This window comes from Mytilus californianus, unplaced genomic scaffold, assembly GCF_021869535.1.
Source record: "Mytilus californianus isolate M0D057914Y unplaced genomic scaffold, xbMytCali1.0.p SCAF_15, whole genome shotgun sequence".
Classification (NCBI taxonomy): domain Eukaryota; kingdom Metazoa; phylum Mollusca; class Bivalvia; order Mytilida; family Mytilidae; genus Mytilus; species Mytilus californianus.
The window spans coordinates 20,074,411-20,097,200 of record NW_026262637.1 but is presented as its reverse complement, the minus strand read 5'-3'; the positions used below and the strand labels follow the sequence as shown (position 1 = coordinate 20,097,200).

Sequence of the window (22,790 nt, the reverse complement as noted above, 5' to 3'; positions counted from 1 at the left end):
CCCTTCCCTTTTCACGAATGTGACCTACCGAATTACACTATTTACCGGATTTGTAATAACATAAGCAACACGACGGGTGCCACATGTGGAGCAGGATCTGCTTACCCTTCCGGGGCACCTGAGATCACCCCCAGTTTTTGGTGGGGTTTGTGTTGCTTAGTCTTTAGTTTTCTATGTTGTGTCATCTGTACTATTATTTGTCTGTTTGTCTTTTTATTTTTGACCATGGCGTTGTCAGTTTGTTTTCGATCTATGAGTTTGACTGTCCCTCTGGTATCTTTCGTCCCTCTTTTATTGTCATTGTGTGCTGCTTTCTTTAATTTAGAAATTTATCCTATTATAAAATCGGTTTTAATTTTTTTCTAAATAACTTTTTATGACAAAAATTGTATTGTGTAATCAAGGAACTATGATTATTGATGAAGTTCAAACATGCGTTCTACATTTTATACATATTAACACGCCAGATATTTGTATGAGTGTTATCAGTTATTTAAATGATAGGAACAAGGTTAAATTTTAGATCGTTCTATATATAAATACGGTATAAGTGTATAAACAAACGACGTTCCACATATTATCCACCATAACAGTACATGATTTGTACAACTCAATCACAAACAAAAGAGACAACAGACAAAAGTAGACAAACAACCATAGATTTGAATTAAGTGAATATTATTTCAGGTAAGAAGTTATTAGTTTTTTAATATATTGTTATGAAACACAGACATACACTAAAGAACACATAAAAAGTTGAAACAAAACAAGAGGACAGAAGATATTAGGGACAATCGTTAATCGTAAGTCCAATAAAAAAACACTCTCTGACCAGAAGTAAACACAACTAAAAGACGAACAAAAATAACAAAACATTACGTGGTAAACTAAAACGAGCAATTCAAATCATACCTAAATCCGGGTTTTGATGCTGTGGATCTGGAAGGATAAGCAGTTTCTGCTCTACATGTTGTACCCGTCGTGTTGCTCATGAAAGTAAAAATCCGGCGAGTCCCATTTGTTAATTTCACATTCCAGGAAAAGAGAACAGGATTTCAGTGACGACAAGGGAACTATCCGCGGTTATCTTTCATAGCTGTTAACCAAATCATTATATCGTCCCTAAATCTATAGAAGGAATAACATCAACTTGACCACTAGAAAACCTTGATGCAATAGTTTTCTTGTAAGCAGTAACCATCTATCAAGGAAACATGCAGGATAAAAAAAAAACCTGAGCAAGTTTGTTGAATTACGCCTACCTGCAATTTCAAGCATCATTTTATTATTCGTGGCGACACATACTGTACATCGCTGTTTTCACATAGAAAGTTAATATTGTAGCTCTATTGAGATGATTTAATAGAACTATCAGTAATAGTTTATGATTTGCATTGGGTATAATAACTTTCAACAGACTTTAAAAGCTAACAATTGTTTCGTCTCATTGTCTTATTTTGTTTTATAATCGATAGAATAAAAAAGATGTTCATATATTTATTAATAAAAGTTAACGAAAAATGGACAACTAATACCTAGGTATGGAATATAACTCGTGTCCCTTCAGTCAATCCAGCTAAAATTCCTAAATGATCTTCGAATTTAACTTATCTCTTAATTCCAAACGGATTACAAAATTTTTCCAGGAGAAAATTATTTCAATTAAGCTTGAATTTGTCTTTTTTAAAATCTAAAACCATATAATATACTACATGTGTAGTAAAAGAGAGGCAAAAGATACCAAAAGGACATTCAAACTCATAAGTCGAAAATAAGTAACATGTATAATAAATATTCCAATAAATTGCATAAAAATGTATTACTTTTTTCAGAATGACAAATCGTTTGAAGCTTTATTGTGCCTGGTTTTGTCCCTTTGCCCAGCGGGCTTGGATTGCTTTGCTGGAAAAGGGTATCGATTTTGAATATATTGAATACAACCCTTACAAAGAAAAAACAAAGGAGTTCCTTCAACTTAATCCGAGAGGGCTTGTACCTGTGATAGAAGCCAATGGTAAATCTGTATACGAGTCTGATGTATGCATAGAATTTGTAGATGAATATGGAGGAAATCAAAATAGACTTCTACCAACGGATATACTTGATAGGGCAAAGATGAGAATTGTAAGTGGTTATATATCTCGCGAGATTACGCCTCTCTATTACAGAATGCTGCTAAAACAAGATAAAAACATTCAAGAGAGTGTCAAATCAGAATTGCTAAGTAACCTTAAAACTTTAATGGAATTTAAATCAGATTCATATCCTTTTTTCGGTGGCGATAAATTGGCAATGCCAGATATAATGCTAGCACCTTTCGCTATGCGATTTCCCGTACTTCAACATCATCGAGGTTTCCAAATTCCTGATACTAAAGAATATAAAGCCGTTCACAAATGGATAAACGCTTGCCAGAATCAACCATCGGTAATGCAATCAACATGTGATACCGACAAATCTATTATGATATATGCATCCTATGCTGATGGAACGGCAGCTGTTAGGAGTAAACTTTGAAATAGTTAAAGCTTGATATATAATGGAAACGTGTTTAATATTGAAATGATTGCTACTGACTTTAAAGTGACAGATCAAGAAGCTTAACGCGTTAAAATACTTTCTTTCCACATTATATCGAAATGTTGTTCTATCTAAAACATATGCTGCAGTTTCATCTTGTACGCATTAACAATATAGTGTTCTTCTTCTGTTTATACTACACCGTTAACACACCGTTAATATATTATTACTATACCATAGATACATGACATCTCTTAAATCAAATACACATATTATGAAATTATTGATTTTTTTTTTACAAAAGTAAACATATTTAAAATTATTGAAATTTTTACAAAACAAGTTGTTTTGAAAGAGATGTAATCATTAGTATACATCAATGATGAGCATCACAACAATACAATGAAACCAGTTATCCACTGTTTGACCATTTACATCGATATCAACAGTTTGAGATCTCCTTGCAGATTGTTGCTCATCAAACTATTAACAGTTCCTGCTCAACCGGTAGCACCGGGCAACAGGAACTGCTTACACTTCCGGAGCACATGAGTGCACCCCGTTAAGGTGGGGTTTGTGTTGCTCAATCTTTAGTTTTCTATGCAGTGTTTTGTGGACTCTGTCATGTTCGTCTTTTCGTCATATTTCGTTTTTTGCTATGGCGTTGACATTTTCTTCGACTAATGAGTTTTGAATACCCGCTTCTTATCTTCCATCTTTTTTTTTATAGTGAATTTTGAATAAAAAGGTGCTTTGATACGTAATGGCTATCTTTGTGCGTTAAATAATGAAAAATGTTGTGCGCATGTTACATATTCGGTTTAAATCTCGAAATAAAAGTTTTAAAAACCAAATACAAACTATATTTATAATACATGTAATCCAAAAGGGCGCATTATGTTAAGACATTAATTAGTCAGTTTAGATACCAATTTATTGTTAAAGTCGTTTTCGTCCTGAACATGCATGAGATATTTCCACTGTAAAGTTACAAAACAAAAAGCAATATATCAGATATCGGTATGTTATTTTTCCATTTATCTTAAATTATGAATCCAAGGAGATTTGGTAGATTGATAACAAGACAACTATCCACCTGAGACCAAAGGACGAAGATGCAAGCAAGTACAGGGCATGCGCATTGCACGATCTTCAACACGGAACAAGACTCATACCGTTTAGTAAGCTAAAAAAAAAACGCCCCAGCATGACAAATGTGAAACAAATTAAAAGCAAAAGCCAATTACAACTAACAAATAACCCATTTTTTTCCCAGACTAAAATTTAAATCAGTACACATCCAACGGATTAAGTGTTTAGACGTCATAAACAATCTGCCCACACATAAGTCTCTTTCTCACCTACAACAGTATTTACGTTTATAGAATAGGTATAGCATTTGTTCAACTGACAATGATTCATAAGTGGACGTTTGAAAACAGAAGCATTTAAGAAATTGTTATTGATATCACACTATATCATAACCAAATTATAATGTTCCTTCGTCTGATCTGAAGCAAATTTGGTATTATCCTTCAATTTTTCTTTTTGTCTCTTCTTTGTCTTTTTTTTGTTCATTCTGTCTTTTGTTACGTCATCATACTCTTGTTCATCAAACCATTTGATATTTTCCTGTAATTTTGTTTTCTTCTTTTTCTTTCTCTTTTTTTTAGAGCTGTCATATTCTTCATCGTTGATGGTTTCAAATGTTGCATTAGCCACTGGTTTTTCATCTGATTTGATCGTTGTTGTCGATTTTTCTGTTTTGATTGTTGTCAGTTGATTTATTATCTTCGTTGTTGGTTGTGTTGCTGTTAGTTCAATTGGTGTGATTGTTGTTGTTGGTTCATTTGTAGTTGTCGGGTCATCAAACCCCTTATTATTTTCCTGTAATTTTGACTTTTTCCTTTTCTTTTTCTTTTTTTTAGAGCTGTGATTTTGTAGTACGTTGCCATTTTCAAATGTTTCATTAGCCTCTGAATTCAAAACTGTATTTCCTTTCCATTCATCATTAGATGCATGTACTTGGTTATCTTTAAGAAATCTCTTTCGCTTTTTCTTTTTGTGTTTTATAGCCTCCTCCTCGTCTTTGTCTTCATGTTTTTTCGATTGTTCAGTGAAACGGTCACTGATATGTGGTAATGAAGCGAGTGACCTTATTTGAAATAAAGGTTCAGCATTATTACGGGATATGTTCTTAAAGTCATCTTGTATCGACAAATTACCATCCGCTTCCTGGTTTATGGGTCCTTGTCGTTTATCAAAAGGTTCCTTTTCTGATTTTGTTGGAACTTTTTTCAACTAAAACGATAACAATTCGAATCAATAATTTACTTTAACTGTGGTAATAGTAATTGTACAATTAAAAGTTAGGCTAATCAACCTAGTATCAACATGTTTTATGTCATCTTAAAAGTTAAGCTAAACTTATGTCATCTTAAAAGTTAAGCTAAACAACCTAGTATCAACAAGTTTTATGTCATCTTAAAAGTTAAGGTAAACAACCTAGAATCAACAAGTTTTATGTCATCTTAAAAGTTAAATTTAACAACCTAGTATCAATAAGTTTAGTGTCATCTTACAAGTTAAGCTAAACAATCTAGTATCAACAAGTTTTATGTCATCTTAAAAGTTAGGCTCAACAACCTAGTATCAACAAGTTTGATGTCATCTTAAAAGTTAAGCTTTACAACCTAGTATCAACAAGTTTTATGTCATCTTAAACGTTAAGCTAAACAATCTAGTATCAACAAGTTTTATGTCATCTTAAAAGTAAGGCTGAACAACCTAGTATCAGCAAATTCTATGTCATCTTAAAAGTTAGGCTAAACAAACTAGTATCAAAAAGTTTTATGTCAACTTAAAAGTTAAACTAAACAACCTAGTATCAACAAGTTTTATGTGATCTTCAAAGTTAGGCTGTACCCACCTAGTATCAACAAGTTTTATGTCATCTTAAAGGTTAAGCTAAACTTATGTCATATTAAAAGTTAAGCTAAACAACCTAGTATCAACAAGTTTTATGTCATCTTAAAAGTTAAGCTAAACAACCTAGAATCAACAAGTTTTATGTCATCTTAAAAGTTAAGCTTAACAACCTAGTATCAACAAGTTTTATGTCATCTTAAAAGTTAAGCTTAACAATCTAGTATCAACAAGTTTTATGTCATCGTAAAAGTTAGACTGAACAACCTAGTATCAACACATTTTATGTCATCTTAAAAGTTAGGCTGAACAACCTAGTATCAACAAGATTTATGTCATCTTAAAGGTTAAACTAAACAACCTAGTATCAACAAGTTTTATGTCATCTTAAAGGTTAAACTAAACAACCTAGTATCAACAAGTTTTATGTCATCTTAAAGGTTAAGCTAAACTTATGTCATATTAAAAGTTAGGCTAAACATCCTAGTATCAAAGAGTTTTATGTCATCTTAAAAGTTAAGCTAAACAACCTAGAATCAACAAGTTTTATGTCATCTTAAAAGTTAAGCTTAACAACTTAGTATCAACAAGTTTTATGTCATCTTAAAAGTTAAGCTTAACAATAAAGGTTAAGCTAAACTTATGTCATCTTAAAAGTTAAGCTAAACAATCTAGTATCAACAAGTTTTATGTCATCTTAAAAGTTAAGCTAAACAACCTAGAATCAACCAGTTTTATGTCATCTTAAAAGTTCAGCTTAACAACCTAGTATCAACAAGTTTTATGTCATCTTAAAGGTTAAGCTAAACTTATGTCATCTTAAAAGTTAAGCTTAACTTATGTCATCTTAAAAGTTAAGCTTAACTTATGTCATCTTAAAAGTTAAGCTTAACTTATGTCATCTTAAAAGTTAAGCTAAACAACCAAGTATCAACAAGTTTTATGTCATCTTAAAAGTTAAGGTAAACAACCTAGAATCAACAAGTTTTATGTCATCTTAAAAGTTAGGCTCAACAACCTAGTATCAACAAGTTTGATGTCATCTTAAAAGTTAAGCTAAACAACCTAGTATCAACAAGTTTTATGTCATCTTAAAAGTTAAGGTAAACAACCTAGAATCAACAAGTTTTATGTCATCTTAAAAGTTAGGCTCAACAACCTAGTATCAACAAGTTTGATGTCATCTTAAAAGTTAAGCTTTACAACCTAGTATCAACAAGTTTTATGTCATCTTAAACGTTAAGCTAAACAATCTAGTATCAACAAGTTTTATGTCATCTTAAAAGTAAGGCTGAACAACCTAGTATCAGCAAATTCTATGTCATCTTAAAAGTTAGGCTAAACAAACTAGTATCAAAGAGTTTTATGTCATCTTAAAAGTTAAACTAAACAACCTAGTATCAACAAGTTTTATGTGATCTTCAAAGTTAGACTGTACCCACCTAGTATCAACAAGTTTTATGTCATTTTAAAGGTTAAGCTAAACTTATGTCATATTAAAAGTTAAGCTAAACAACCTAGTATCAACAAGTTTTATGTCATCTTAAAAGTTAAGCTTAACAACCTAGTATCAACAAGTTTTATGTCATCTTAAAGGTTAAGCTAAACTTATGTCATCTTAAAAGTTAAGCTAAACAATCTAGTATCAACAAGTTTTATGTCATCTTAAAAGTTAAGCTAAACAACCTAGAATCAATGAGTTTTATGTCATCTTAAAAGTTAAGCTTAACAACCTAGTAGTAACAAGTTTTATGTCATCTTAAAGGTTAAGCTAAACTTATTTCATCTTAAAAGTTAAGCTTAACTTATTTCATCTTAAAAGTTAAGCTTAACAACCTAGTATCAACAAGTTTTATGTCATCTTAAAAGTTAAGCTAAACAACCTAGAATCAACGAGTTTCATGTCATCTTAAAAGTTAAGCTTAACAACCTAGTATCAACAAGTTTTATGTCATTTTAAAAGTTAAGCTAAACAATCTAGTATCAACAAGTTTTATGTCATCTTAAAAGTTAGGCTGAACTACCTAGTATCAACAAGTTTTATGTCATCTTAAAAGTTAAGGTAAACAACCTAGTATCAACAAGTTTTATGTGATCTTCAAAGTTAGGCTGAACAACCTAGTATCAACAAGTTTTATGTAGTCTTAAATGTTAAAATTAACAACCTAGTATCAACAAGTTTTATGTCGTCTTGAAAGATTCCGTAACCAGGTTATTGACTTACAAACTCTCAAGTGACAACAGATCATAAACTTAATTGCTATAATTCAACAAGTCACATTTACACACACATATTTTCGGTACATTTTATTTGCACTCTAAAAAAATTGCAAAGTAATACACTTATTGACCAGTGTTGTTTTCAAGTCTTCCCCATCAAACATTTGCCTCTGTCCAGCAACTTTTCATACAACTGGATGTTTTTGCGTCGTTGTTATGAATAAAAAGGGGTGTGAGGAATACGCCAATAAGACAGCAACAAACTATATAATAAAACTAACATAGGGTCGTCAACAATAAAAAGGCGCATATATCATATGTCAAACACTTAATTTTCCCATGCTTAAAAGATTGTGACAAGATAAATTAAACAGAATTTTTTAAAGATCTGCCGTCAACACCAAATTTGCAGTTAGAAAATAATTAACCAAATTACTGTCTAGAGACAGCCGCATGAACATGGAAATTAGTTTCTCGATACCAAAACCCTTTCCAGTTTAATCTTGAGCATTGGAATCAAAACGTTATATAAAAAACACACAAAACAACAATGATAAGTCAGCATGAGATTGCTAACAGTAGGTACAAACATATTAGCTATGGTATTTAGAACATAATGCCTCAATGATAGAAATAGACTTGGAAATATAAAAGTTTATAAGTTGTTATATGAAAGTGTGACAAATATATTATAAAAATGGCAAATAAAGTATATATATATACCATAAGGAAATGTGGTATAGTTGACAACAAACACCAACGTACGGTCTTCCTTAATAAAAGGCCCAAAACATGACAAAATGTGAAACAAGTCAAACGAAAACACAATTAACAAAATCACACATAACAGACATAAATGACACCAACCAACGACAACCACTGAATTTAAGGCTCCTGACTTGGGACAGACTCATACATAATGGGGCAGGATTTAACATGTTTCCATCTGATGAGTTGAGCCTTTTCCAACTGATTTTTATAGTTTGTTCTTATGTTGTACTGTTACACCACTGTCCCAGGTTAGCGGGAGGTTTGAGCGCTCACAAACATGTTTAACCCCGCCATATTCTTCATGTGCCTGTCCCAAGTCAGGAGCCTGTAGTTCAGTGATTATCGTTGGTTCATGTCTGTCATAAAATTGAGAATGGAAATGTGGAATGTGTCAAAGAGACAACAACCCGACCACAGAACAGACAACAGCAGAAGGCCACCAACAGGTCTTCAATGCAGCGAGAAATTCCCGCACCCGGAGGCGTCCTTCAGCTGGCCCCTAAACAAATATATATACTAGTTCAGTGATAATGAACGCCATACTAAACTCCAAATTGTACACAAGAAACTAAAATTAAAAATAATACAAGACTAACAAAGGCTAGAGGCTCCTGACTTGGGACAGGCGCAAAAATGCGGCGGGGTTAAACATGTTTATGAGATCTCAACCCTCCCCCTATACCTCTAGCCAATGTAGAAAAGTAAACGCATAACAATACGCACATTAAAATTCAGTTCAAGAGAAGTCCGAGTCTGATGTCAGAAGATGTAACCAAAGAAAATAAACAAAATGACAATAATACATAAATAACAACAGACTACTAGCAGTTAACTGACATGCCAGCTCCAGACTTCAATTAAACTGATTGAAAGATTATGTCTTCATCATATGAATATCAGGCACAATCCTTCCCGTTAGGGGTTTAGTATCATACCATCATAACATATATGAGAAGAACATAACCCGTGTCATGCCAACAACTGGTTTTTAAATAAATGTGTTTAGTGCAGATGCAAAGACCCTATAAGTGAATCAATATCAACGCCAAAATATGCTTATATTTGTTTTTTCGTAAGTTGTTTTGTTATAAATTAGGCCGTTAGTTTTCTCAATTGAATTGTTTCATATTTTTTGGGGGCCTTTTATAGCCGACCATACGGTATGGGTTTTTCTCATTGTTGAAGGCCGTAGGGTTGCCTATAATTGCTTACATCCACTTCATTTGAACTTTTGTGGATAGTTGTCTCATTGGCAATCATACCACATCTCCTTATTGTTCTATTGTGAGCGTTCAACCCTTTCCTAACCTTGGACAAAGGTGTAAAAGCAAACCATAAGAACAAATTGTAAAAATCAGTTGTAAATGGCTTGACTCATTAGATCGACACGAAGCACCAAAAAAAAAAAAAAAAAGACACAAAGTACTGATCTAAGAGTCCTCGCAGTTACCGAAAGCTAGTTTAAAGCCAATGACAACTGACCGACTAAAGTATCAATCAACACATACACCGGATGTTCTCCCCGACTTAAGTATCAATCAGCACATACACCGGATATTCTCCCCGACTAAAGTATCAATCAGCACATACACCGGATTAAGTGTAGAGATATCATAAACAGTCTGAGAAAAGCATGACCTTGTGCAATGCACAAAATATAAGTATATAATATCGACAGTATCAATCAGCACATACACCGGATTAAGTGTAGCGATATTATAAACAGTGTGAGAAAATCATGGCCTTGTACAATGCACAAAATATAAGTATATAACATCGACAGGATGTACGACCATAAGTTTTTTATAAATGTTTAGTGATACATATTTGTCTTAATTTATCCAAAACAAAATCAATTTTAGTACCGATAAAAACCATATTCAAAGATCTTGTTACGGTGTTAAATTAATTCCATTTAAACATAATTTTAATCAAATCATCATTAAGTTTACATATAGCGCATTTAAATTGATAAACAACACTACCGTTAAAATTAGGAGGTGTTATCCCGTTTTGTAATACAAATTCAGCATAACTGTTTTCCTTAGAATTATAATTTGGTAGACTAACCTGCTTCGCTTTTCCTCTTTGCCAAATGTATTTGCAGCATACGAAAGTTAGTATGGCAGCAATGATAATAACTGTGACCACTAATATAACTACAATCACTATCAAAACTGAAAAAAAATAATCATTCTGTGGATTAGAATTTAATGTAAATAAAAATATAAATAGTCAATGTCTGTCACTGAACCTAACATCTGTATAAATTGAATTATTGTTCCCGGGATTTTTAAACCCAGATTACTTAATCCGAACACAACCTTTAGTCCCCAATGTCTCCGTTTAAATATGTTTACGATGCAAATATGTGAAACATTAAGATTTAAGGTGTTTTATCTATTTCGAATTTAAAATCGTAAAACTTAACAAACGTAATTCTTTCAAGAAAATACATACGAGTAGTTGCGTCTAGAGAAGATTTTTTATTATCATTTGTGATCTTTGTTGTCATTTCAACTGTTGTGATCGTTGTTGTCGGTTCAACTGTTGTGATCTTTGTTGTCGGCTCAACTGTTGTGATCGTTGTTGTTGGTTCAACTGTTGTGATCTTTGTTGTCGGCTCAACTGTTGTGATCGTTGATGTCGGTTTATCTGTTGTGATCGTTGTTGTTGTTTCAACTGTTGTGATCTTTGTTGTCGGTTCAACTGTTGTGATCTTTGTTGTCGGTTCAATTGTTGTGATCGTTGTTGTGGGTTCAACTGTTGTTATCTCTGTTGTCGGTTCAACTGTTGTGATCATTGTTGTCGGTTCAACTGTTGTGATCGTTGATGTGGATTCAATTGTTGTGATCGTTGTTGTGGGTTCAACTGTTGTTATCTCTGTTGTCGGTTCAACTGTTGTTGTCGTGGTTGATGGTTCAACTGTTGTGATCTTTGTTGTCGGTTCAACTGTTAAGATCTTTGTTGTCGGTTCAACTGTTGTGATCGTTGTTGTGGGTTCAACTGTTGTTATCTCTGTTGTCGGTTCCACTGTTGTGGTCGTGGTTGATGGTTCAACTGTTGTGATCTTTGTTGTCGGTTCAACTGTTGTGATTATTGATGTGGGTTCGACTGTTGTTTTCTCTGTTGTCGGTTCAACTGTTGTTATCTCTGTTGTGGGTTCAACTGTTATGATCTTTGTTTTTGGTTCAACTGTTGTGATCTTTGTTTTTGGTTCAACTGTTGTGATCTTTGTTGTCGGTTCAACTGTTGTGATCATTGTTGTGGGTTCAACTGTTGTTATCTCTGTTGTCGGTTCAACTGTTGTGGTCGTGGTTGATGGTTCAACTATTGTGATCTTTTTTGTCGGTTCAACTGTTGTGATCTTTGTTGTCGGTTCAACTGTTGTGATCGTTGTTGTGGGTTCAACTGTTGTTATCTCTGTTGTGGGTTCAACTGTTGTTATCTCTGTTGTGGGTTCAACTGTTGTTATCTCTGTTGTCGGTTCAACTGTTGTTATCTTTGTTGTCGGTTCAACTGTTGTGATCATTGATGTGGATTCAACTGTTGTGATCGTTGTTGTGGGTTCAACTGTTGTTATCTCTGTTGTCGGTTCAACTGTTGTGGTCGTGGTTGATGGTTCAACTGTTGTGATCTTTGTTGTCGGTACAACTGTTGTGATCTTTGTTGTCGGTTCAACTATTGTGATCTTTGTTGTCGGTTCAACTGTTGTGATCGTTGTTGTGGGTTCAACTGTTGTTATCTCTGTTGTCGATTCAACTGTTGTGGTCGTGGTTGATGGTTCAACTATTGTGATTTTTGTTGTCGGTTCAACTGTTGTGATCTTTGTTGTCGGTTCAACTGTTGTGATCGTTGTTGTGGGTTCAACTTTTGTTATCTCTGTTGTGGGTTCAACTGTTGTTAAATCTGTTGTAGGTTCAAGTTTTGTGGTCTTTGTTGTCGGTTCAACTGTTGTGATCTTTGTTGTCGGCTCAACTGTTGTGATCGTTGTTATTGGTTCAACTGTTGTGATCTTTGTTGTCGGCTCAACTGTTGTGATCGTTGATGTCGGTTTATCTGTTGTGATCGTTGTTGTTGTTTCAACTGTTGTGATCGTTGTTGTGGGTTCAACTGTTGTTATCTCTGTTGTCGGTTCAACTGTTGTGGTCGTGGTTGATGGTTCAACTATTGTGATTTTTGTTGTCGGTTCAACTGTTGTGATCTTTGTTGTCGGTTCAACTGTTGTGATCGTTGTTGTGGGTTCAACTTTTGTTATCTCTGTTGTGGGTTCAACTGTTGTTATATCTGTTGTGGGTTCAAGTTTTGTGGTCTTTGTTGTCGGTTCAACTGTTGTGATCTTTGTTGTCGGTTCAACTGTTGTGATCGTTGTTTTTGGTTCAACTGTTGTTATCTCTGTTGTCGGTTCAACTGTTGTTATCTCTGTTGTGGGTTCAACTGTTGTGATCTTTGTTGTCGGTTCAACTGTTGTGATCATTGATGTGGATTCAACTGTTGTGATCATTGTTGTGGGTTCAACTGTTGTTATCTCTGTTGTCGGTTCAACTGTTGTGGTCGTGGTTGATGGTTCAACTGTTGTGATCTTTTTTGTCGGTTCAACTGTTGTGATCTTTGTTGTCGGTTCAACTGTCAAGATCGTTGTTGATGGTTCAACTGTTGTTATCTCTGTTGTCGGTTCAACTCTTGTGGTCGTGGTTGATGGTTCAACTATTGTGATCTCTGTTGTGGGTTCAACTGTTGTGATATTTGTTGTGGGTTCAACTGTTGTGATCTTTGTTGTCGATTCAACTGTTGTGATCGTTGTTGTGGGTTCAACTGTTGTTATCTCTGTTGTGGATTCAACTGTTGTGATCATTGATGTGGATTCAACTGTTGTGATCGTTGTTGTGGGTTCAACTGTTGTTATCTCTGTTGTCGGTTCAACTGTTGTGGTCGTGGTTGATGGTTCAACTGTTGTAATCTCTGTTGTCGGTTCAACTGTTGTTATCTCTGTTGTGGGTTCAACTGTTGTGATCTTTGTTGTCGGTTCAACTGTTGTGATTATTGATGTGGGTTCAACTGTTGTTTTCTCTTTTGTCGGTTCAACTGTTGTTATCTCTGTTGTGGCTTCAAATGTTGTGATCTTTGTTTTTGGTTCAACTGTTGTGATCTTTGTTGTCGGTTCAATTGTTGTGATCGTTTTTGTGGGTTCAACTGTTGTTATCTCTGTTGTCGGTTCAACTGTTGTGGTCTTGGTTGATGGTTCAACTATTGTGATCTTTGTTGTCGGTTTAACTGTTGTGATCTTTGTTGTCGGTTCAACTGTTGTGATTTTTGTTGTCGGTTCAACTGTTGTTATCGTTATTGTCGGTTCAACTTTTGTGATTGTTGTTGTGGGTTCAACTGTTGTTATCGTTGTCGGTTTATCTGTTGTAGTCGTTGTCGTCGGTTCATATGTTGTGGTTGTTGTCGTCGGTTCATATGTTGTGGTCGTTGTTGTCGTTTCAGCTGTAGTGATCGTTGTTGTCGGTTCAGCTGCAGTGATCGTTGTTGTCGGTTCAACTGTTGTGATCGTTGTTGTCGGTTCAACTGTTGTGATCTTTGTTGTCTGTTCATCTTTTTTTATCGTTGTTGCCAGTTCAGCTGCAGTGATCGTTGTTGTGGGTTCAACTGTTGTGATCTTTGTTGTCGGTTCAACTGTTGTGATCTTTGTTGTCGGTTCAACTGTTGTGATCGTTGTTGTCGGTTCAACTGTTGTGATCTTTGTTGTCGCTTCAACTGTGGTGATCGTTGTTGTCGGTTTATCTAAAGTAATCGTTGTCGGCTCAACTGTTTTGATAGTTGTTGTCGGTTCATCTGTTGTGATCGTTGTTGGTTTATCTGTTGTGATCGTTGACGTCGGTTTATATGCTGTTGTCGTTGTTGTCGTTACAGTTGTAGTGATCGTTGTTGTCGGTTTATCTGTAGTAATCGTTGTCGGTTCAACTGTTTTGATTGTTGTTGTCGGTTCATCTGTTGTAATCGTTGTTGGTTTATCTGTTGTGATCGTTGACGTCGGTTCATATGCTGTGGTCGTTGTTGATGTTTCAGCTGTAGTGATCGTTGTTGTCGGTTCATTTGAAGTAACCGTTGTCGGTTCATTTGAAGTAATCGCTGTAGATTCATTTGAAGTTATCGTTGTTGTCTGTTCAACTGTTGTCGTTGTATCTGTTGTGTGTGTTGTGGTCGGTGTATCTGTTGTGTATGTTATTGTCGGGTTATCTGTTGTGAACGTTGTTGTTTGTGTATATGTTGTCGCTACAAAATGAATCAATAATATAAATATTATTTTGAAGTCTTATACATGTAAGAGATTTGAAAGTTTAGTCAAAAGTTTCAGTACTTTTAAACAATATGTTCATATTATATATTTTGGTTGTAAATAAAAGGATATAAAGATATCCGTATAAAGACTCCTTTGTATCTCATGCTCGTTATACCGGGCGTTATCTATTCATTTAAGCTATAGGTCAAGCAATGTTCTTATTTGCTTTGATATGAGTATATATCCTTATGTCGCTTCTAGATTATATAGAAAAGCACTTCGGACGCATGAAATTAATAACGTGTTGTTTTCATTTTTAACAGCACTTGGTCGATACCGCTGCTGGTGGAATATCAGTCCCCGAGGGTATCATCAGCTCAGTAGTTAGTACTTCGGTCCTGACATGATTTATAACAAACCTTATTAAAATTGTCCGTTTATGAATTTTAAAATTATAAAGAAACTAAGGTTTCAACTCCCTCGGACAAAGTTGACCTTAGATGAATTTGGCTATTTTTTTTAGGTCCTTTTTTATTATACGTACAGCTCTTTAACTGTTTCGGTTTTTATACATCCTTGGCTTTCAAATATTCGTCTGTGAGCGTTCCTGATGCAGGTAAATCTAGAAAAGCGCTTCGGAAACAGGAAAATTTGAAACGTGTTGTTTTCATTTTTTTATAATGTATGTTCTTATGTCGTTTTTACCGTACGGTCTTTATTGTAATGTCGTTTGTGTTTTTTTCTTAATTTAAGAGTAATTGACATTGTTCTTTTGTATTTTTATTATACATTTTCGAAAGTGTACTCGGACACTTATACCGACACCGATACCTACACTGACTAAATAATAAAGGGACTGTATCAAAATGACGAAATCTATTAAATGAATTAATCACCTCGTAAAACTTGATTGCAGGTAAAAAAATATAAATTCTGCATTGATGTTATAATTGTTTTTATTTGGAATCTGAGCTTGAAACACCGAGTGCTCAAATTAGTTTTGGGATTTTTCGCGCTACAAAAAGGCTTTACACGTTCTTGTTTCTGTGTAAAATTGTACAAATTTAAACAAAGCCCCCCTTTTTTTATTTTTAACAAAGTTCAATATGAAAATCGGTCAATTCGCAGCTACTAAACAGAGCCAATAAAAAACCCAAAAAAAATTGAATATAAATGTTACATGCAGTGTTTAAAATGTAAATTAAGAAAATATATATGATTTAAATGCATGTGGTCGACAGTGTACACCTGGAGATGACCCTTCTCAAAAATGTTACCTGTCGTCCTAGGCATAGGTGTAAGTGTCAGTTCCGATAAGTTTTCGAAAACGTCTATAATTCATCTAAAATATTGGTCATCATTAGCTTTCTATGTTATCAGAATAAAACTATGGAAAGCCACAGTGAACCCCCCAATCATTATTATTTTTCCCTTAGAAATACATGGATTTAAATAAATCTTCGGCTTTTAGAATCCCGCCGATTATTATCAATTCTAAAATCTTCGGCTTTTAAAAATAAAGACCCGCCGATTATTTTCAATGTCAAAATCTTCGGCTTTCAAAAATTTATCGCCGATTATTTTCAATGTCGAAATCTTCGGCTTTTAAAAATTCACCGCCGATTATTAAATTATAAAATCTTCGGCTTTTAATCAAATGGCCGCCGATTATTTTCAATTATAAAATCTTCGGCTTTTAAAAGTCTGACTCCCGCCGATTATTATCAATTGTAAAATCTTCGGCTTTTAATCAAGAGCCCGCAGATTATTTTCAATAATAAAATCTTCGGCTTTTAATCAAGAGCCCACCGATTATTATCAATAATAAAATCTTCGGCTTTTATAAACCAAACCAAAAACGGGCGTATAAAAAAATAAAGAAAAGAACAATGAAATGGAGAATATAGAATAATGGAGTGTTGTATTGAGTGATTGAAAAATAATGGGGAAAAATATGAAGAATACAGAAAAAATGACCTAAAATTTTGAACAATACAGAAATGACATTGAATGAAAGACCCCAAAACCCTATCCAGACTTTTGTATAAAATAAGGAGATGTGGTATGATTGCCAATAGAAACAACTACCAGTAGCTGACAGAATCCAAATGACTAGGGGTGTAAGCAACTATAGGTCACCATACAACCTTCAAAAATGAGCAAAACCCATACTGTAGTCAGTTATAATTGGCTAAAAAGATGACCAAATGTGTGTCCATGCAAACAAAAAACAGAAATGCCCTAATTAAAGACAAAACAATAAATGAAAATCAAATATTGCAGACAGCAATGAATTATAGGCTCCTGACTTAGAGTAGGCATTTATAGAATATGGTGGGATTAGTGAATTTACACATGATTGTTATTGTGCATGTTCAAATGAATTTACCTTAATTGATATTTTGTTACCTTCAGCTGTATATTACAAATGTATTATACCATTTAACATCAAAGTCAAGGACCATATAAACTATGCCACAAAATCATTAGACCAGACCAAAATTCTAATTATAACTTGATCTGTAACTTGTCATGATATAACTACATACCAATCAAAGGGGCCCCCTTTAAGTGATACTTGTAAAAACTCTGCCTTTATCATAAAAGCTCCTTAAAAAGGGCCAAAAAAAACTTGAAATTGTTATGCTGTCTATAAGACACAAACGATACCCCCGCATGACCATAGGAAATTATAAATTTTACAATATATATGATGATTTAACTGTAGGAGGAGATAGCTGGACAAAACCACAGTGGCGGATCCAGAAATTTTCATACGGGTGGGGAGGGAGGGGGGCACTGACTGCCTAAAAGGGGTCCCGTTTCAGTCATGCTTCAGTGATTCCCTATATAATCAACCAAATTTTTCCTACAAAAGGGGGGGGGGGTCCGGGCCCCCTGAAAAAACCTCTAAATCCGCCTCTGAACCAAGATCTCTATTTGCAGCTGCAGTACCAAGAAAATGACCAAGTCCCACTGAGGCAACTACAGCTGTGATCAGCTATAATTGTCACAATATTTGGAAGAAATCAAAATCTTGTGCCATGCACACCTTTATTATGTGTATGAACATCCTACAAAATATTAAAGTTCCTCCAAAACTGTAGGAGATAGCCGGACAAACAATGCATCTTACGGACGAACAGACGGACGGACAGGGGTAAATTTACATCCCCCCTATTTTGTCAAGGGGGGCTTAAAAATTATACAGACGCTTACGCACACACTTAAATATATACATACATACATACATACATACATAGGTTTGAACGTTGTTTTCAATTTAGACTTGTTTATATTTTTTCGTTTGGGCTTGTATTATATGCCTTCGGGTTTATATGATCCGTTCATCCTTTTCATACATACATACATACATACTATATAGTCTGCATGTGCTTGCGTGTTTAAGGTTTTCAGTTGTCTTTTCAACAATAACACCTATCTATCTCAACCTTTCTTGGTGTAATGAACCAGAATATGCAAATCTAGAGAGTTTTGAATGTATTTCTCTGTTCCGCGTCTGCATTTGATGTAAGTCTTTGCATTTTTATATTTCCCCGCAGATTATAACAATCATAATATTCGGGTCCCGGAGATTATTTTTGGTTTGGTTTATAATAGCCGAAGATTTTATTATTGATAATAATCGGTGGGCTCTTGATTAAAAGCCGAAGATTTTATTATTGAAAATAATCTGCGGGCTCTTGATTAAAAGCCGAAGATTTTATATTTGATAATAATCGGCGGGGGTCAGACTTTTAAAAGCCGAAGATTTTATAATTGAAAATAATCGGCGGCCATTTGATTAAAAGCCGAAGATTTTATAATATAATAATCGGCGGTGAATTTTTAAAAGCCGAAGATTTCGACATTGAAAATAATCGGCGGTGAATTTTTAAAAGCCGAAGATTTTGACATTGAAAATAATCGCACCCGCTCTCGCCAATTGATAATTGTTTACTCTAAAATTAGCGTATGATAATTATAGATAAAAGGGTGTGAAAAAATTAATGGCCTATTTTATCCACAGATAGCAACGAAATGTTTAAAAATATTATGAAAAAATAGCATGTGCAAGCTGTTAAAATTTGTGTAAGTCATTTGAAAATGATACATGAAAAAAAAAATATTTCAACAAGGTTAACATATATACATATATGTGTATAAATTGATATACCTTCAATGAAGCAAATGCTGGAAATAACAGAATAAACAACACAATATAAAATATCCATTAATTCTTAGCTGATTAATATGTATCTGGTGTGTACTTACTAACTACGTTGTTAAAATTGTTTAACTAAAACAAAATATTATATAACAAAGCATATTCAGTTCCAGTGACCATTCCCCTTTGAAAGTATATCTAATTATTTCATACAGATTTAATTACAGAATTAAACATTCCAGTTTTTGTTTTAGCCGACACGGTATACATTTGTTAAATTTTTAATGTCAACTAAAGAATGGTTTACTGGAAACAAATGTTAATTATCTCATTAGATTTATTGATTGAATACCGTTTTTTTCGATCAACACGTTGATTGATTCGACTGTAGATCAAGGTTGCGGTCAGTGATAGAGTTAATTATTAGTTAGACCGTGATAAAACCGGTGCATTGAATTTGCGCGCAAAAATCATTACGTTTGCGCGCAGCTTTTGATTACATTTGCGCGCATTCATGTTACAGGTAAACTCGGGTAAATAAAGGTAGATTATATTTATTTATCTAACTATTATGCATTTATTTAACTATTTACAAGTACACCTCCCGTTAGTCTTAGTCCATTGTTAACCAACGAGGAGAAGGAAGAGGGTTTCGAGCAGGATACGTTCGTTTTATTATGCACAAGCACCAATTCCTGGAAATATTTACAGATCACAGTAAGATTGTAAAACCTATAGCAAATCCGAAAAGTAGTAGTACAGATTATACCTGTAGGTACGTGCTGTATATTTGAAGTCAACTGCTGTAAGAACATAAATTCATTCAAGTACTCTAAGTCTATTCTGGTATTATCGGAATTGCTCCATCAGATACTCAGTTTTTTCTTTCTCATTTCTAAGTACAACTGCTGATGTTTCAAGCCCTCTTAGTTTGATATATGTGGTGGTTTTGAAATTTTAAAATAATGTCAAGAAACACAAAATACATGGATAATCACTTAATATATTTCTTTAAGAATTAATATGAAAAATATATAATTTTGAATTATAAATATGTTCAAAATTAATAACAATCGACATACTTATTATAAATTATCTTTATATCTACCTGTGTTACCTGCAAAATGAATGTGCGCAAATGTAAATAAAACCTGCGCGCAAACGAACAAAAAAATAATCCCCAAATGCGCGGAAATGTAATGCTATAAAACATTATTACAGTAACACTTACCAACGAAGATACCGTAATTAATCTTTTATTATTGTCACCGGATATATGTACTTATTATATTTTGCTTCATTTTTCAACATTTTATAATATTTTTGCTTTAGTGTTATATGTTTCAAATTCATATCATTTTCATATTTCATATCCATAATCATTTCACTTGACCATCGACGGCAAATAGTAAATGCTCTGCGAAACAGACTATAGCTTTCACGCTATGTTTGGCTACAAGTACTGAATATTTCAATTGCGACTTGAGTATTTCAATACTATAGAAAGTGAATGCGCTACTATATTGATATTTAAACGGTATATATTAATATTTAAATGGTATATATTAATATTACTCAAAAAGAGGTTAAATACTAACCATACATAATTTTTTGAAGTTAGTCACGAGTCAACATATATATATATCAGGAAGGGAGGATGATGAGTGTCGCTGCCACGCTATAAAAAATAATTTGTTTGGACGACTCATTTCAATGCAGAAAATGGCCTATTATTTTATCCCACTACAATAACGATTTAGTCTTGGTGGTTTTATGACTTTATACTTCACCCAGTTTGGCGTTAAGATTTGGTGTCCTATTTTACCTGCGATATTAATTTTATCATTTTTCTAAACAACCTAAAGTAATGAATTTGCGACAGGTCTTTAGTATCGGAACGACAAAAACTTTTCAGAATCAATCGTAGCATACTGAATTTGTCTTTTCTTGCGGGGATAAAGGTTTTTAACCTTTGTTATGGGTTACATGTTGAAAATGCAACAGGTCGAGAAAAAACGAAAGGTTGGATTTGTTCTTTGCTCATGGCGGTACTTCATTACTTTTAACCGAAACAATTCGACAGTCCTTATTAATTCTGTGCGAAATCGTATCTGATTCCACCAAAACGAAAACAAATTTAGTCGTAGAGATCGACCCAATTATTTTCATCGTTGGTCTTCTTGATACAAGACTTTCAAAAGTCAAGGGCCAAGTACATCGTGATATTTCTACCTTTGCCCTTGTTATGGAATGAGCTCTGAAGTCATAACAGTTAGAGACAATAAATGGTGGAAAAAGTCGGGAACATCAGGCAACAACTTCGATATGTTTATGTTATGACCAAAAAGCTCAAACCTTCGTAAGGGAAATACAGGTCAAAGGTTTGATATTTCCTGACGAGGTAAACTCAGAAAAGCGCGTCGGGCGCACCAAATTGATAAAGTGTTATTTTCTTTTTCCAGACATTTGTACGTGGCCATAACGAGGACACTGTAGAACTGAAACCAGACTGAGTTCTCCAGACGCGCGTTCCGTCTACATACGGTTATTCAGTGTCTCGATTAAAACGAGTAGGAAATCTAAATTAATAAGGAGGTAAACGAGCATTGAAAACCCAAATTTTAAGTCGAAGGGAACTAAAGCCTTCATTTTCTGATTTCTTTAATATAGTAATAGTTAGGGGATAATATAATTGAAGGAAATTGCTACAGATATCAAGCCTAAACTTTGGTATAACTTGATTGAAATGATACGAACTCCTAAATATTGTATATGCCATTTAATTATTATAGTGACACAGTATATATCCCAACTACACAAACTTTTCGGTTATTAATGCTCTTCAGCTTTGTATTTGATTTGGCTTTCAAACTGTTTTGATTCAGGCGTCACTGATGTTTATGTAGACGAAACGCGCATCTAGCGACCAAAATTATAAGCCTGGTATTTTTATGAGTTTTTAAAACCACTAGGTTGATGCCACTTGTGGTGGACGTTTCATCCCCATGAGTAACACCAACTCAGTAGTCGGCACTTAATTGCTGACATGAATTATCATTGATATGTTCATTTTCTATAAATTTACTGTTTGTAAAATGTTCAAATGTTTAAAACAATGTTTTTTTTTTTACCCCGAAGTAAATATGACCTTAGCCGTATTTAGCTCAACTTTTCTGAATTTGTGAATATTAATGTTCTTCAACTTTATATCTGATTTGGCTTTCAAACTGTTTTGATTCGAGCACCACTAATGAGTATTGTGTAGACGAATGCACGTCTGGCGTACTTAATTATCAGCCAGGTATATTTTTTACAACCACTGTGTTAATGCCACTTGTGGTGGACGTTTTATACCAGACGGTAACGCCAGTCATGTAGGAAGCTGACATAAACTATCATTGGGATGTTCATTTTCTATAAATTTGCTGTTTGCAAATTGTATTATATTCAATTTAATAAGGTTTTTCTATCCAACTTTTCTATCCAACGGTAAAGATTGCCTCAGCTGTATTTTGCTCAACTGTAAGAAATTACTGTTATTAATGCCCTTCAACCTTTTGTTCAGTTCAGCTTCCAAACTGTTTTCATTCGAGCGCAATCGATGAGTAAAAGTAGACGAAACGCACGTCTGAAGTAACAAATTATAAGTCTGGTATCCTTGATGATACAACTTCAAGGTTGAAACGACTACTGGTCATCCACGACAGTTATACCAGTAGCCTGCTTTTTTGTGCTTTTTTGCTGACATGAAATTTCTTTCAAATGTTCATTTTCTGTAAATTTACTGTCAGTAAAAATGTGGTATATTGAAAACAATAATATTTTCTACACCCAGGTAAAGATTGCCTTTGTAGTTTTAATACAACTTCTCAGAATTTTCTGTTATTAATGCTCTTCAACTTT

At 33.9% G+C, this 22,790-nt stretch overlaps 2 protein-coding genes across 2 annotated transcripts; one reads left to right on the top strand and one right to left on the bottom strand.

The window, feature by feature from the left end:
• The first annotated feature begins 562 nt into the window (after positions 1-562).
• LOC127725625 (uncharacterized) lies at positions 563-3,857 on the top strand. The gene is made up of 2 exons (XM_052232715.1): positions 563-687; positions 1,833-3,857. Exon 2 carries the CDS (start codon positions 1,834-1,836, stop codon positions 2,515-2,517), a length of 684 nt encoding a protein of 227 aa, XP_052088675.1. The 5' UTR covers positions 563-687; position 1,833; the 3' UTR covers positions 2,518-3,857.
• LOC127725994 (mucin-2-like) lies at positions 3,764-17,041 on the bottom strand. Its single transcript, XM_052233293.1, has 4 exons — positions 17,029-17,041; positions 10,897-14,751; positions 10,507-10,613; positions 3,764-4,821 (listed from the first exon to the last, which is right to left on the bottom strand). Exons 1-4 carry the CDS (start codon positions 17,039-17,041, stop codon positions 3,994-3,996), a joined length of 4,803 nt encoding a protein of 1,600 aa, XP_052089253.1. The 3' UTR covers positions 3,764-3,993.
• Between the last annotated feature and the right edge of the window lie 5,749 nt (positions 17,042-22,790).